The following is a 16,904-nucleotide window of genomic DNA, read 5'->3' on the forward strand; positions in this document are numbered from 1 at the left end:
AAGTGGTTTCACTGCAATGTGGAACGCCGTTCGGACTCGGCTATAAAAGGGGGGTCCCTTGTCATTCAGCTTAACAAGGAATCGGGCAGCACTCAGTGATAAGACAGAAGTTCACCAATGTGGTTTCACAATGGACTGAATAGTTTAAGTGAGCCTGATACATCGGGCTGCCACCTAACCTAACCTAGTATAAGGTCATGTTCCCGTTTTGCGGGGACGTGTTGGGATAAAATAAAAACAACTTAGATTTTTTCTGGTTGGGAGGCACATATCTTCACGTGTAAGGGGATGTTCGCCAAACATTAGCATGTTTTTCATAATTAATTAAAAAAACATTTCTGCAATGAAATTCATGATGGATCGCTCTTTCTGTTTGGAATTTTTATTGTTTCTTCCATTTTTTATTACATAATGGCTTCATACATAACTTTTCGTCCATCTTCATTGTTTATGTTTCTTCTTATTTCTTCGTGTTGTTATCACAATTTTTCGTGCAGTGTAAAGGTAAAACTTGAATGAACACAAAACAAATAGGCGAACCTCTGTCGTAGTGTTTATCCGACCGTGTAAGGTCCGCTTTATAGTATGGCCGAACGCTAATTATTGTTGGAGGTAAGTAAAAGATCGATAAATGTGTTATCGATCCCATTAACAAGCTGCAGTATCGATTATATCTTCGATAGTGTAACCAATATCTGGGATATGTTTGACACGAGCACTGTCGTCCGAATTTATAATGTGGACGGTGCATACGGGGCTTTAGCTACCGAAAAATTAATGAGCAGTTGTTATCGATGGGTACTACGAATAATACGGGTTTCCACACTCATAGAAAAAAGTCTGCTAAAAACAGCAGTCGATGTCTGCTGTTATATTTTTGTACTTCAGGGCCAAGTGAACTACAATTTATAAAATTTTTAGGTTATAAATTTTCCCCAAAGCATATTAAAGAACCAAGAGTAGTTTTTGGTATATTTTTGCACTGTAATATACCTACAATCTCCTAAATACGATCAGCAAACATTTTGTTTGCTGTTATGCCTCAATTCGATAAATATTCAGATTTTTGGTCAAATACTATAGATATCCATAAAAAGCTCCTAAGTTGACATTTTATTTGTTTTAGCCAAAATAAAACATGTGTAATCGAGCTTAAAAAATAGCAGGAAATGTTTGCTATTTCAGCAAACAGTGACTGCTGTCCCTTTTTCAGCAGACTTTCTGCTGTTTTAGCAGACTTTTCTGCTGTCCCTACTAACAAATTTCTTTGGGTGCATGTATTTCTTATGAAATCAAAAGGTAAACCAACGATAACAATGTCATCAGGAAAATTTTTGCCGACGTAAGTGCTTATGCATATTTTATGGGTAGCGGATATTTCGTTTGAAGTGCTTACCGGGCTTTACGAGTAAAGTCAAAATAAAAGTAAATATTTTAATGATTGTAGCATGTCAGAAATGTATATATAATCAATTTGAATTTAAAACTCTCAAAGGAAAAACTGCTTGTTATTATATACATAACATCAACAATGGAAAATAAATGGTTACTGCTTTTGAAGAAGAATATAAAATGTGAAATACGCTCTTGGAAGTGGTTGGCAATAGAAATAATTGTAATATTTGGTGCAATTTTTACAATTTATATAAGTGGGCTTGAATTGGCGATGTATGGAAAAATAAATGTTTCAACTATGAATAAAACAAAAATTCGAAAAAATATTGGAGATATAACCGTTTTAGCGAAAATTGGGTATGTCTAGAATACATTTGTTGTTAAAATTGCCTATCATTATATTATTACAATCATTGTAAACTTAAGGCAATGCTGTCTTATCGACACTAAGAAGAATTTTTCTTTCAGGACCTTAACCGATAAGAAATGGAGATATGTACATATTTGGTGTTGAAACTTTCATTATTCTATTGTGTATATCGTCTTCCATAAGACATACACGGCAAAACTGTGTTATTGGCATGTAAACGAAATTTCGATAGACATGTATTTCTTATGGGTAGCGATAATTTGGCTTTCAACACATGCCGGTAATTGCGTTTGTTTACATTTTGCTACCATAAGAAATGCATGCAACTGTATTATTGAACAAGAATATTTGGCAAAAGCTGCATACCAACTTAAAAATGTAGTATGCAATTATTACGAAATTTTCGATAATGAATTGAGATTTGACAAAATTTTATAAAAAAATCTTCGCCAGATATATTTTTGCACGTCTAATTTAGTGTTTTGGCGAAAAAAAGGAGGATGCATGGGTACTGCATTTTTATATTTGCTGACGTAAATTCTGAGAGACGTTGTTACGATCATTTTTCAATTGTTGGTGATAGTCACGAATTAATGTCCTTTTCGCTCTAGGACGCATATCTAAGGAGATATGGCCAAAAGAAGTTTTTCATATAAAATTTTCATTTTTTTTAGGATTTGGGTGGATTTTTAAATTTTTTGGGGGTTGTCATGAAATAATGTCTTCTTCGCTCTAGGACACTTAGTTTAGGAGATATGGTCAAAAGAAGTTTTTCATATAAAAATTTAATTTTTTTTTAGGATTTGGGAGAACTTGGTCAAAAGAAATTTTTCATATAAAAATTTAAATTTTTTTAGGATTTGGTTGTATATTTAAATTTTTTTGGTGTGGTCACGAATTAAAGTCCTTTTCGCTCTAGGACGCTTAGTTTTAGAGATATGACCAAAAGACGTTTTTCATATAAAAATTTAATTTTTTTAGGATTTGGGTGGATTTTTCAATTTTTTGGGGGTGGTCACGAATTAATGTCCTTTTCGCATTAGGACGCATATTTAAGGAGATATGGCCAAAAGATGTTTTTCATATAAAATTTTAAATTTTTTTAGGATTTGGGTGGATTTTTCAATTTTTTGGGGGTGGTCACGAATTGAAGTTCTTTTTGCTCTAGGACGCTTAGTTTGAGAGATATGACCAAAAGATGTTTTTTATATAAAAATTTGATTTTTTTAGGATTTGGGTTGATTTTTCAATTTTTGGTTGGATTTTTAAATTTTTTGGGGGTGGTCACGAATTAAAGTTCTTTTCGCTCTAGGACGCTTAGTTTATGAGATATTGTCCAAATAAGTTTTTCATATAAAAATTTAATTTTTTTAGGATTTGGGTGGATTTTTCAAGTTTTTGGGGATGGTCACGAATTAATGTACTTTTCGCTCTAGGTCGCATATTTAAGGAGATATGGCCAAAAGAAGTTTTTCATCATATTAAAATTTGATTTTAATATGATATATTTTTGCACGTCTAATTTAGTGTTTGGCGAAAAAAAGGAGGATGCATGGGTACTGCATTTTTATATTTGCTGACGTAAATTCTGAGAGACGTTGTTACGATCATTTACATTTTGCTCTCATAAGAAATGCAAAGCAAAACTGTCTTATTGGCATAGAACAGTAATTTTCTAAAGAGCAGCATACCGGGCTTAAGACGCCTAATTGAGGTATACAACTATGGCGTGCTTCCTAATCATTCTTTAGATGATGAAATTTTAAATGACCCATAACTATCCCTAATGAATTGTTAGGGTTAGGTTAGGTACATTGATGAACCTCTCCCTTATTAGTTTCTTATCATTTTCTGTTTGAGATGAATTTGAATTTTTTAGGATTTAGTTGGATTTTTCAATTTGTTGGTGATAGTCACGAATTAATGTCCTTTTCGCTCTAGGACGCATATCTAAGGAGATATGGCCAAAAGAAGTTTTTCATACAAAATTTTCATTTTTTTTAGGATTTGGGTGGATTTTTAAATTTTTTGGGGGTTGTCATGAAATAATGTCTTCTTCGCTCTAGGACACTTAGTTTAGGAGATATGGTCAAAAGAAGTTTTTCATATAAAAATTTAATTTTTTTTTAGGATTTGGGAGAACTTGGTCAAAAGAAATTTTTCATATAAAAATTTAAATTTTTTTAGGATTTGGGTGTATATTTAAATTTTTTTGGTGTGGTCACGAATTAAAGTCCTTTTCGCTCTAGGACGCTTAGTTTTAGAGATATGACCAAAAGACGTTTTTCATATAAAAATTTGATTTTTTTAGGATTTGGGTGGATTTTTAAATTTTTTGGGGGTGGTCACGAATTAATGTCCTCTTCGATCTAGGACACTTAGTTTAGGAGATATGGTCAAAAGAAGTTTTTCATGTAAAAATTTAATTTTTTTTAGGACTTGGGAGAACTTGGTCAAAAGAAGTTTTTCATATAAAAACTTAAATTTTTTTAGAATTTGGGTGGATATTTCAATTTTTTTGGTGTGGTCACGAATTAAAGTCCTTTTCGCTCTAGGACGCTTAGTTTGAGAGATATGACCAAAAGTCGTTTTTCATATAAAAATTTAAATTTTTTTAGGATTTGGGTGGATTTTTCAATTTTTTTGGGGGTGGTCACGAATTAATGTCCTTTTCGCTTTAGGGCGCATATTTAAGGAGATATGGCCAAAAGATGTTTTTCATATAAAATTTTAAATTTTTTTAGGATTTGGGTGGATTTTTCAATTTTTTGGGGGTGGTCACGAATTAATGACCTCTTCGCTCTAGGACGCTTGGAGATGTGATCAAAGAAGTTTTTCATAAAAAAAATTTAATTTTTTTAGGATTTGGTTGGATTTTTCATTTTTTTTTTGGGTGGTCACGAATTAAAGTTCTTTTCGCTCTAGGACGCTTAGTTTGAGAGATATGACCAAAAGATTTTTTTATATAAAAATTTGTTTTTTTTAGGATTTGGGTGGATTTTTCAATTTTTGGTTGGATTTTTAAATTTTTTGGGGGTGGTCACGAATTAAAGTTCTTTTCGCTCTAGGACGCTTAGTTTATGAGATATTGTCCACATAAGTTTTTCATATAAAAATTTAATTTTTTTTAGGATTTGGGTGGATTTTTCAAGTTTTTGGGGATGGTCACGAATTAATGTACTTTTCGCTCTAGGTCGCATATTTAAGGAGATATGGCCAAAAGAAGTTTTTCATCATATTAAAATTTGATTTTTTTTAGGATTTGGGCGGATTTTTAAATTTTTTGGGGATGGTCACGAATTAATGTCCTTTTCTCTCTCAATGTCTGATTGAACCAAAATATAATCCTGCAGTATTTCATATTATTTTATTTCTCTATTTCCAGATATATAAGAAACACACCCCAAGAACCTTTCAGTCTCTTGTATGCACCCATTCATCCAATAACTACTAGTATTATTAATGAAACGGCGAAAAAATTAGATTTATTTGGCGTGGAAGGATATAATTCCGATTATGAAGATTTTGATTTATATTTTTATAGGAAATCCTATTTAGCAATTATTATATTTGACAAATTTTCACCTGACATCTTGTCTGTAACAATGCGTTTTCCGAATCAATTTCGTACGCTACATAAGGGAAAAGACTGTTGGGAGCGTTTTTGTTATTGGTCTACGAGACGTTACAATTTCATCAAGGATACAGCATCGAGTGATGGAAATAGTGATGTTGACTTGTATATACGGGAAGGTTATCTTCAAGTTCTTCATTCTCTATTCATGTCATGGATAAATTATTATGATTCTTCAAAGTATACGGATATATCGTCATTGAGTATCAACACATTTTTGCACGATTCTCAGCAGAAGAAATATTTTCATAGAAGTTTAACAAATTTCGCTTGGTTTTTTTACAATTTCGTATATTTTTTACCATTTCTAAATGTTATATGGGTAAGTGTGGGCGTTTCATATATAATGACATTGACAAAATCTATGTTTGATTGTATTTTACAGAAATTATCAATAGAATGGGAAAATCAAATACCGCAACATCATACCCCCTATGGATTATCATCGAAATTTTTCTGGCTGACACATTTCTTAACAAACTTTTTACATTTTATGATTTCAAATGTGGTGATATTCGTATTTTTGTGCGTAAGTACACTCAAAAAAAAGTTTACTTGGATCCAAAGATTTTGACCTTCCCTTAAGGATTTTGGTATTGATTCCGAGCCAAAGATGCGGCTTCTTTCATATAAAGACATCTTTGACGAACCTCCCTGGCTTTAAATCTAGGATAAATTAAATAAAATTAAAAATATTCCAATTTAAAGTCCAAATTATGACAGGTACTTCAATGTAAAAACAGTTTTCTTAATGTTAAAAAAAAAACTTTAAACCAAAGATGCAAATCCTTAAAATAAGTCTTAGCCTATATTTGAAGCGATTTTATCTTAAATTTAAAGATGCAATATGTCAGTTGAGTTAAAGACGATTTTTTTAAATTAAAAATATTTTTTTAGGATTTGGGTGGATTTTTAAATTTTTTGGGGGATGGTCACGAATTAATGCCCTTTTTCTTTATTTTAAGGAAAATTTGCCTTGCTTCAAAGATCTACAACTTCAGCAGAGAGACGGAAAATTTCAAGATTTGTGTCCTAAATTTAATGAACAAAATTTTTGAAGCAAGGATTATAAACTTTCATTTAATTAAAATGTCATTATTTTAAAGAATTTTGTCCTTAACTTTGGGTAAATTTCGATTCCTAAAATTTAAGTTTCGTAATCTTCCATATTAGGTCAATATTTTTTTCAGTGTATGTACACTTAAAAAAATTATAAAGTTTTCTTGAATTCTTAGATGTTGTCCTTCTCTTAGGGTTTCTTTAAAATAAAGACATTTTCAAGAGAGTTATCTAACTTTAATATTAGGTCAATATTTTTTTCAATGTATGTACACTTAAAAAAAAAATATAAAGTTTTCTTGAATTCTTAGATGTTGTCCTTCTCTTAGGGTTTCTTCAAAATAAAGACATTTTCAAGAGAGTTATCTAACTTTCATATTAGGTCAATATTTTTTTCAGTGTACATATATGAAATATCACAAACTGACAAACATAATAGGCTGCATATAGACAGACATCGCGAAGTAATTGATTCTGCCCCCGTCCCTAACAAAGATCAAAGGTTTATCACTTTTCAGAATTTCATAATCGATTGACAGTTAGCTTAAAACTCGATATGCACGTATTAGAAATGCGGCCCGGTATGAACTTCCAGTGAAATTTTCCTCAACCCATAAGAGAAGTATTTCTATATTTACTAGCAGCAATTGCGAGAGACGTTATTATCCACTGTTTCTATTTAACTCCCATAAGAATTACATGGGAAAACTGCATTATCGGTAGATAAACGAAAATTTTCGCTAGATGTGCAGCAATTGCGAGAGGCGTTATTATCCACTGTTCATATTTAACTCCCATAAGAATTACATACAAAACTGCATTATCGGCATATAAACGAAAATTTTCGCTAGAAGTGCATTTCGGGTTTTAACTCAAAATTTCGTTTGAACTAAAACCAAAACAAAAATACTTTCCTACGGAACGAAATTAAACTTTTCAAATAAACCAAAATGTTTTTAGCAACAAGTACAAGGAGCACAAGGAGTACAATTGATGATATCGTCTAGTATTTTAAAATTTGGTTGAGATTGGTCCAGATTCAGATGCCCATAATCTTTCATATTTTTTTTCAGTATAGAGAAATATAGAGATTTTATTTGGCCATGTAGAATTTTCTTGCTTAAGCAAAAATGCTTATGCATTTCCTACCGAGGTTAAACGGGAACTGGAAACATTCGATAACAATGTTAACAAGTATATACAGCCGTAAATTCGGCCAGACCGAATCTTATGTACCCTCCACCATGGATTGCGTAGGAACTTCTACTAAAGACGGTCATGCACAATTGAATTTCTTGGCAAGGCATCTTAAAACTTTTTAACATCATATTCTTAATTGTAAGTTAGTCCATGCGGAATATGTTATATATTAGGCAAAAACAAAGGCCGATTAAATACGTATATATTCAGCTCTTGACCGGTATATATAGGGAAGAAATAATTACGAACCGATATGAACTTTTGTGCGGTAATTATAAATCCAGAATTGAAATATGGGGGTCGCTTTATATGGGGGCTATATACAATTATGAACACGATTCTATCAAAAATGGCAGATTTTTTACTGTTTGGTAGATTGGTAGAATTCTTGATGTTTTGGAAGATCTCGCAAAATAACAGGTTGGCTGATAAGTCCACGGTCTAACAAAGAAAAACACATTTTTTTGTCAAAATTCGTTTTTATTATTCAACATAGTTCCCTTCAATCGTTGTATCGCTCAACGATTATAACGACCTTCCAATTTTTTGATACCATTTTGGTAGTACTCCTTCGGTTTTGCCTCAAAATAGGCCTCAGTTTCGGCGATCACCTCTTCATTGCAGCCACATTTTTTCCCTGCGAGCATCCTTTTGAGGTCTGAGAACAAGAAAAAGTCGCTGGGGGCCAGATCTGGAAAATACGGTGGGTGGGGAAGTAATTCGAAGCCCAATTCATGAATTTTTGCCATCGTTCTCAATAACTTGTGGCACAGTGCGTTGTCTTGGTGGAATAACACTTTTTTCTTCTTCATATGGGGCCGTTTTGCCGCGATTTCGACCTTCAAACGCTCCAATAACGCCATATAATAGTGTCTCCCTTCTCAAGATAATCGATAAAAATTATTCCATGCGCATCCCAAAAAACAGAGGCCATTACTTTGCCAGCGGACTTTTGAGTCTTTCCATGCTTCGGAGACGGTTCACCGGTCGCTGTCCACTCAGCCGACTGTCGATTGGACTCAGGAGTGTAGTGATGGAGCCATGTTTCATCCAATGTCACATATCGACTGAAAAACTCGGGTGTATTACGAGTTAACAGCTGCAAACACCGCTCAGAATCATCAACACGTTGTTGTTTTTGGTCAAATGTGAGCTCGCGCGGCACCCATTTTGCACGGAGCTTCCGCATATCCAAATATTGATGAATGATATGACCAACACGTTCCTTTGATATCTTTAAGGCCTCTGCTATCTCGATCAACTTCATTTTACGGTCATTCAAAATCATTTTGTGGATTTTTTTGATGTTTTCGTCGGTAACCACCTCTTTCGGGCGTCCACTGTGTTCACCGTCCTCCGTGCTCATTTCACCACGCTTGAATTTTGCATACCAATCAATTATTGTGGATTTCCCTGGGGCAGAGTCCGGAAACTCATTATCAAGCCAAGTTTTTGCTTCCACCGTATTTTTTCCCTTCAGAAAACAGTATTTTATCAAAACACGAAATTCCTTTTTTCCATTTTTTTTTTACAATAACAAAAGTTGCTTCACAAACTAATTGACTTACAGACGTCAAATTTTGACACGAATCATTTGAAGGTTGGTACTATATAAAAATAATATGTATTTAATACTAGCGACGCAATCTATGAGTCAGACCGGGGACTTATCAGCCAACCTGTTACAACAATTCTAACATACCAAAAAATTTTATCCTTGCTCAATTCAAATCATGCAACGAAGGGTTAAATGATTACGAGAAGTAAAATCTGGAAAATTTACATTCAGTTTCAAGCAATTTTCATTATCAGTGCGCCTTCTATACCCGCAAGAAGTGAAATCGGCCTATATGGAGGCCTTACCAAATTGACTGATAAAAGCTAAATCCTATAAACGTTTTTGTGAGTCTAAAATACCAGTATATTTACAATTTCAGGCAAATCGGATAAGAACTATGGCTTCTAGAAACCCAAGGAGTTAAATCTGGAGTTAATCATGGACCGATACTCACCGTTTTCGGCACACCTCTTTATGGTCCTAAAATACTGTTACGTTTTTATATTTAGGCGTTTTTAATTACCCGACAATTAAAACACAGTTCTTTTAAATAACGACAATCTACAATTTATTTACTATGACTTCACACTTTACAATTCGTTCACACTGAAGTTATTCGTTTGACGCTGTAATTAAGGCTGACTCGTTAGCAGCATGCGAGCGCTTTTATATATGACGGTGTGGCAATACGAGAACATTCTGGTAGCACTACAATATTCTGGCAACGCCAGAACATTCTTAGACAATGCTAGAAGGATCTACGACCATTAAGTTGTTCATCTGGTGGCTGCCAAACACATACACACTCACATAGATATATGCGCGCATTACTACAACAACAACAATAATGACAATAGACAATGAGATGAAATGAGAATGCAGAATAACAAAGCAAAGGGGTTGCTATTCTATGAGAGAGTAAGAACTAACATTTCGGTAAGCAAACAAAAGAACATAAACGAAATTCAGGAAAATACTAGAAAATGAATAGATGATTCCAACAAGTGATAGCGAAATTTTATCGTTACAATTTGAAATTTTAAATTAACGGAAACTAATTTAAATAAACTTATATCTATAATTATTAAATTCGTAACAATACTTCTACACAGAGAATACAGATTGGTTGTGATAACCGAATTTATTTCCAACCTCATTTTGGCAGTTGTGTCACACGACTAATTCGGTCGACTCAATAGAATGATGGGAGTTACAACTTATAATGTATATGGAGTTGGCTATGACAGCCAATAAAATTGGTTACTGGCACCTTCATGTTTCGGTAGTATCATCCAACCTTAATAATCCCCACAACCGATTTGAATGGTAATCCTATAGCCGCGAGCATTGTATTTTTTACATATATTTAAATATTTCAGTAAATACACGATTACAAATGGTAGATTAAACTTATTTCATTTTTCGTCCAAAAAAGTCACAACTCAAACCTTGGCTAAGAATCAGGGAAATCGTTCGTTCTATGCATCAAAAATATATATTGTCCTCTATTTTATGGATATCAATAATTTAACATTCGTGATGTGAAAATATTTGGTAAAATCGTTCAGATTTAGGAATATTTTCCACACCAAACTGCTTTCGTCTCTGAAATGTAGTTTTTTAAAAGCCAGGTCTAAATCGCTGGTTGATCCGGATTGTTGCGTACCTTAAAAATGGATCTATATAGTTGAGAAACGAACAAATAAAATTAGAATGTTAGAGGACACATGTATCCATTTTGGAATTTATAAAATTTAGAACTTACCCGAAAATGTATCAAAACTTCGATGTCTCGTGTATATAGGTCGTAGTGCCAGCGCATTTTATTAGATCCGCTTTAAATTTAGTGATTTTGTTTTGAAACAAATAAACATACGTCTTCTTTGGATACTAAATAATTTGTTATAATAGAAATGACATTTAAAAAATGTATCAAATGGCATTCGGCTGAGAATACCGTATATCAGTGAGGACTATAGAATGATAGTAACAAAATTTATTTAAAGTAGGTCATATCAATCGAATTCTAATAAAATTGTTCTAAAAAGAGACATTTAGTTGCTACAACCATTTGTTTTAAATCACTAACGAATATCTATTGAAATTATAACCAAATGGTATTATGGACACAAAAATGTTTGTGATTGAAGAAAATAGATCAGTACAATTGATATTTAATACTCAATATAGAATTTTCGTTAGTACAACTGATTTCCAACCAATCTGTTTTCTGTGTGTAGATTTCAAATTTCAGATAAATTGGATAAAAACTACGGTTCCTAGAATCCCAAACAATAAAATCATTTCTGGCAAATTGGACAACAACTACGGTTTCTACAAGGCCAAGAAGTAAAATCAGGAGATCGGTCTATATGGGGGCTATACCAAAACATGGACCGATACAAACCATTTTCGACACACCTATTTGTGGTCCTAAAATACCTCTAGATTTCAAATTTTAGGAAAATCGAATAAAAACTACTATTTCTAGAAGCCCAAGACCCCAAATCGGGGGATCGGTTTATATGGGAGCTATATCAAAACCTGGACTGAACCTGTATCTTCGAGTTTGGCCTGCGAGCAGACAAAAGACGATTCTGGGCCAAATTTCACGACGATAGCGCAATTATTGAAGACTGTAGCGTGATTACAACAGACAGACATGCTTATATCGTCTTACAATTTCTCCCTGATCAAGAATATATACAGTAATCCCTCGATTTAGGTCGTGACTGATTCCGGAATTTGACGACGTTAATCGAAACATCGTAAACCCAAATTAAAAATTACTGTATGTACTCTATATAGTCGGAAGTCGATATTTCGATATGTTACAAACGGAATGACTAACTTATTATACACCCATCACCGTTCTTTGGTGGTGGGTATAAAAACAGGTCCATTTCGGCCCATAATTAGAAATAGCAACCATATAATAGAGATGTGCACGTGATACGAAATTGTCGCGATTCACAAAAACTCACGCGTGTGTCGTGAGTCACGCTGATGACAACGCCGTGAGTGTGCGTGAGCGTAATTAGCAAACCAAATGTCATGCGTGTACGTGACCCACGAATATAATTTCTTCGTGAGCAACGAAATTCGGAAAAATACGCTCACGAATATAATCCCGCCCTCGGACATAAAACATAAAAAAAAATCATGCTCATGTTTTCAGACACGTCGCTAAGGTAAATTACTCATAAAATTATTCGTGAGTCACGATATTTTTCGTGAGTCACGGTATTTTTCGTGACTCAAGACATTTTAGTTCGTGAGTGTGCGTGAGTCCTACCAAACAATATCGTGAGTGTGCGTGAGTAAGATTTTTCCGTCATGAGTGTGCGTGAGCGCGAGTAAAATATTACTCACGTGCACACCTCTACCATATATACACCCAGAAAAAAGGGGCCCTAATGCCAACTAAACGTTATTTTAGTTCATAAAGATTAGTTGATTTTAGTTAAATTTTGCACAATATGAGTAAATGTTCTTTATTTGAATAATTTTTTGCTAACTTTTGAACTAAAACTAAGAAAAAAAGTTGTATACAAATATAGTGCACAATTTTACTAAAAAACAAGTATATACGGCCGTAAGTTCGGCCAGGCCGAAGCTTATGTACCCTCCATCATGGATTGCGTAGAAACTTCTTCTAAACACTGCCATCCAGAATCGAATTACTTAAGTTGCGGTAACGCTTGCCGATGGCAAGGTATCTTAAAACCTCCTAACACCATCTTCTAAATTGTATGTAAGTCCATACGTGGTATATATTAAATCAAAAAAGATCGATCCAATACGTATATAATTCAGTTTGACAAAGTAGACATAAAATTTTGTACAGAAATAAAATTTTAACAAAATTTTCTATAGAAATAAAATTTTCACAAAATTTTCTATAAAAATAAAAATTTTGACAAAATTTTCTATAGAAAGAAAATTTTGACAAAAATTTCTACAGAAATAAAATTTTAACAAAATTTTCTATAGAAATAAAATCTTGGTAGATTATTTTTGGCTCGAGTGGCAACCATGATTATGAACCGAATAAAATTTGAACAAAATTTTCTATAGAAATAAAATATTGACAATGATGAAAATTTTATTATGAACCGATATAGACCAATTTTTTGTGTGATTGGACCAATTTTGGTATGGTTGTTAGCGACCATATACTAACACCACGTTCCTAATTTGAACCGGATCGGATGAATTTTGCTCCTCCAAGAGGCTCCGTAGGTCAAATCTGGAGAATGTTTTATATGGGGGCTATATATAATTATGGACCGATATGGACCAATTCTGGCACGTTTGTTAAAGATCATATACTAACACCATGTTCCAAATTACAACCGGATTGGATGAAATTTGCTTCTCTTGGAGACTTCGCAAGCCAAATCTGGGGATCGGTTTATATGGGGGCTATATATAATTATGAACCGATGTGGACCAATTTTTGCATGGTTGTTAGAGACCATATAGCAATATCATGTACCAAATTTCAGGCGGATCGGATAAAATTTGCTTCTCTTTGAGGCTCCGCAACCCAAATCTGGGGATCGGTTTATATGGGCGCTATATATAATTATGGACCGATGTGGACCAATTTTTGCACGGTCATTAGAGACCATATACCAACATCATGCACCAAATTTCAGCGGGATCGGAAGAAATTTGCTTCTCTTTGAGGCTGCGCAAGCCAAATCTGGGGATCGGTTTATATGGGGGCTATATATAATTATGGACCGATATGGACCAATTTTTGCATGGTTGTTAGAGACCATATACCAACACCATGTACCAAATTTCAACCGGATCGGATGAAATTTGCATCTCTTTGAGGCTCCGCAAGCCAAATCTGGGGATCGGTTTATATGGGGACTATATATAATTATGGACCGATGTGGACCAATTTTTGCATGGTTGTTAGAGACCATATACCAACACTATGTACCAAATTTCAGCCGGATCGGATGAAATATGCTTCTGTTAGAGGTTCCACAAGCCAAATCTGAGGGTCCCTTTATATGGGGGCTATACGTAAAAGTGGACCGATATGGCCCATTTTCAATACCATCCGACCTACATCGATAACAACTACTTGTGCCAAGTTTCAAGTCGATAGCTTGTTTCGTTCGGAAGTTAGCGTGATTTCAATAGACGGACGGACGGACGGACATGCTTAGATCGACTCAGAATTTCACCACGACCCAGAATATATATACTTTATGGGGTCTTAGAGCAATATTTCCATGTGTTACAAACGGAATGACAAAGTTAATATACCCCCATCCTGTGATGGAGGGTATAATAAAATAGTTCATATTTTCCTAAAATGACAGAAGTTTGCTTAAATTGAGTTCATAAGTCTCTCAAATGAGTAAATTTTACTAAAATTGTACCTGACCTTTTGAGCGTTATAAAATCTTTTTTCTCACACCATCCGTCAGAAATTCGGTGCGTGGTGTCGGTATTTTGAGCGATCGTAATTAGTAGTATTTTGTACGCAATTCATACTGGTAAATTCGGGCCGTTTGTATTTTGGTATCGTTGTTGTATCTTGACATTTTAGAGATTTCTATATTTCTTTTGCTATTTAATTAAGAATTATTATTTTTTGTTGCTTTTTTCAGTTTATATGTACTCTATATAGTCGGAAGTCGATATTTCGATGTGTTACTAACGGAATGACAAACTTATTATACACCCATCACCATTCTATGGTGGTGGGTATAAAAATAGGTCCATTTCGGTTCATAATTAGAAATAGCAACCATATATAGCAATCTCCAGATTTGACCTTTTGAGCGTCATAAAATCTTTTTTATTTCTCACACCATCCGCCAGCGATCGTAATTAGTAGTATTTTGTACGCAATTCATACTGGTAAATTCGGGCCGTTTGTATTTTGGTATCGTTGTTGTATCTTGGTATTTTAGAGATTTCTATATTTCTTTTGCTATTTAATTAAGAATTATTATTTTTTTGTTGCTTTTTTCAGTTTGATGATATATCCAATAATGGACGATTGGATTACCTAATAATTTTTTTGTTACTAAATTCCTGTCTATTGATCTTGTGTGCGTTTATTTTATCAACCTTAGTAGAGAAGAGAATGACAGCAATATTATTAGCATCTTCCATATGGTTAACAAATTATGGAATTTTCTCTTATAATTTTCAATCATCTGATATGGACTCTATAGAAATACATACTCTATTGTTACTATTAATATCATTCAATGGTGTCTTTCCCTATGGCATACTATATTTGGAAGATCAGTTGAAAAAACAGGAAGAACATAAAGGAATTTCGTTTTTATTCCAAATGCAATGTGGCTTCATTGTATTCTATTTGGTATGTTTGTATTATTTGAATAAGTTTCGAATGAGAAATGCCATTGGACAAAAATTTTATGAGTATCGTTCAAATTCAAAAATAAAGCAAGAAAGATCATTTAGTGATGAAAATGCCATCAGCGAATATTATACGACTTTTAAACATTTGGATTGGTCTTATTTTGAATATGGTCCAATTCAGGGGCATTTATTATTACTGGAAAATGCCAGTGTATACGAGGACAAATGGAAAAAGATCCCGTTATTGAAAAATATATCCATGAGATTATTTCCAAATGAAATATCTGTAGTTCTGGGTGCCAATGGCAGTGGAAAAACTATGCTCATCCATATGTTATCTGGTCAAGTGAAATATGATGGACATATTCTGTATGAAGACACGAAAGAAATTTCAGAAAACTGGCCGGATTATTGTCGTCAATTTGATATTTTACCATCGACCATCAATTGTTTGTATGATTTTCTAAGTGTTGAGGAGCATATCACATATGTCTTGCAAAATAAATCATCCCATTCGAGAGATAATGAATTGCAAATGGAAATACACAAATGGATGCAACAATTGAAGAGGGTGTCCATAGACCCAGGAAAACTAATAAAATCTTTGAATTTTTTCCACAAACGTTTAGTGGCTCTATGTTGTACTCTATGTGGAAATTCCAAAATTATACTTATGGATGAACCTACACGACATTTGGCTATTGATGAGTGTCGTTCATTTTGGAATATATTGCGAATGGAGAAATCCCAACGTGTTCTATTGCTCACAACATCGTCAATCGATGAAGCCAATGAAATTGCGGATCGCATAGCGATTTTAAATAAGGGATCTTTAAAGGCATGCGGCACACCGTTCTATTTGAAAAGTAATCTCAGTAAGGGGACATTTTTGGTAAGTTAAGTTTTGGAAATTAAAAAAAAAAAAACAAGTATATACGACCGTAAGTTCGGCCAGGCCGAAGCTTATGTACCCTCCACCATGGATTGCGTAGAAACTTCTACGAAAGACTGTCATCCACAATCGAATTACTTGGGTTGTGGTATCTGAAAACTTCTTAACATTGTTTTCTAAATTGTGAGTTAGTCCATGCGTGGTATATATTAGACAAAAAAGTTATGTATAGGTAAGTCTACAAATAAATACGAATCGACATGGACTTTTGCACGGTACGTAGAAAGCCCGAATTGAAATATGGGGGTCGCTTATATGGGGGCTATATAGAATTATGAACTTGATATGGATCAATTTGTGTGTGATTGGGGATCGATTTATCTGAGGGCTATATATAATTATAGACCGATATGGACCTAGTTAGTCATGGTTG

The 16,904-nt window shown here is 33.7% G+C and overlaps 1 protein-coding gene and 1 long non-coding RNA gene across 2 annotated transcripts in view; one reads left to right on the plus strand and one right to left on the minus strand.

Moving 5' to 3' along the window:
• Positions 1 to 1,509: 1,509 nt before the first annotated feature.
• The window catches only part of LOC142229944 (phospholipid-transporting ATPase ABCA3-like), a 39,251-nt gene continuing 23,856 nt past the window's right edge, over positions 1,510 to 16,904 (plus strand). Inside the window, exons 1-4 of the mRNA XM_075300541.1 lie at positions 1,510 to 1,752; positions 5,151 to 5,721; positions 5,785 to 5,928; positions 15,221 to 16,471. Of these exons, the coding sequence (XP_075156656.1) occupies positions 1,532 to 1,752; positions 5,151 to 5,721; positions 5,785 to 5,928; positions 15,221 to 16,471 (2,187 nt within the window). The 5' untranslated portion in view covers positions 1,510 to 1,531. The remainder of the gene's footprint in view (positions 1,753 to 5,150; positions 5,722 to 5,784; positions 5,929 to 15,220; positions 16,472 to 16,904) is intronic.
• LOC142232127 (uncharacterized) lies at positions 10,333 to 11,177 on the minus strand. Its single transcript, XR_012721039.1, has 2 exons — positions 10,982 to 11,177; positions 10,333 to 10,895 (listed from the first exon to the last, which is right to left on the minus strand). It is a non-coding gene; the product is annotated as an uncharacterized LOC142232127 (long non-coding RNA).

The sequence above is a fragment of the Haematobia irritans genome, chromosome 3 (assembly GCF_050003625.1).
Source record: "Haematobia irritans isolate KBUSLIRL chromosome 3, ASM5000362v1, whole genome shotgun sequence".
Classification (NCBI taxonomy): domain Eukaryota; kingdom Metazoa; phylum Arthropoda; class Insecta; order Diptera; family Muscidae; genus Haematobia; species Haematobia irritans.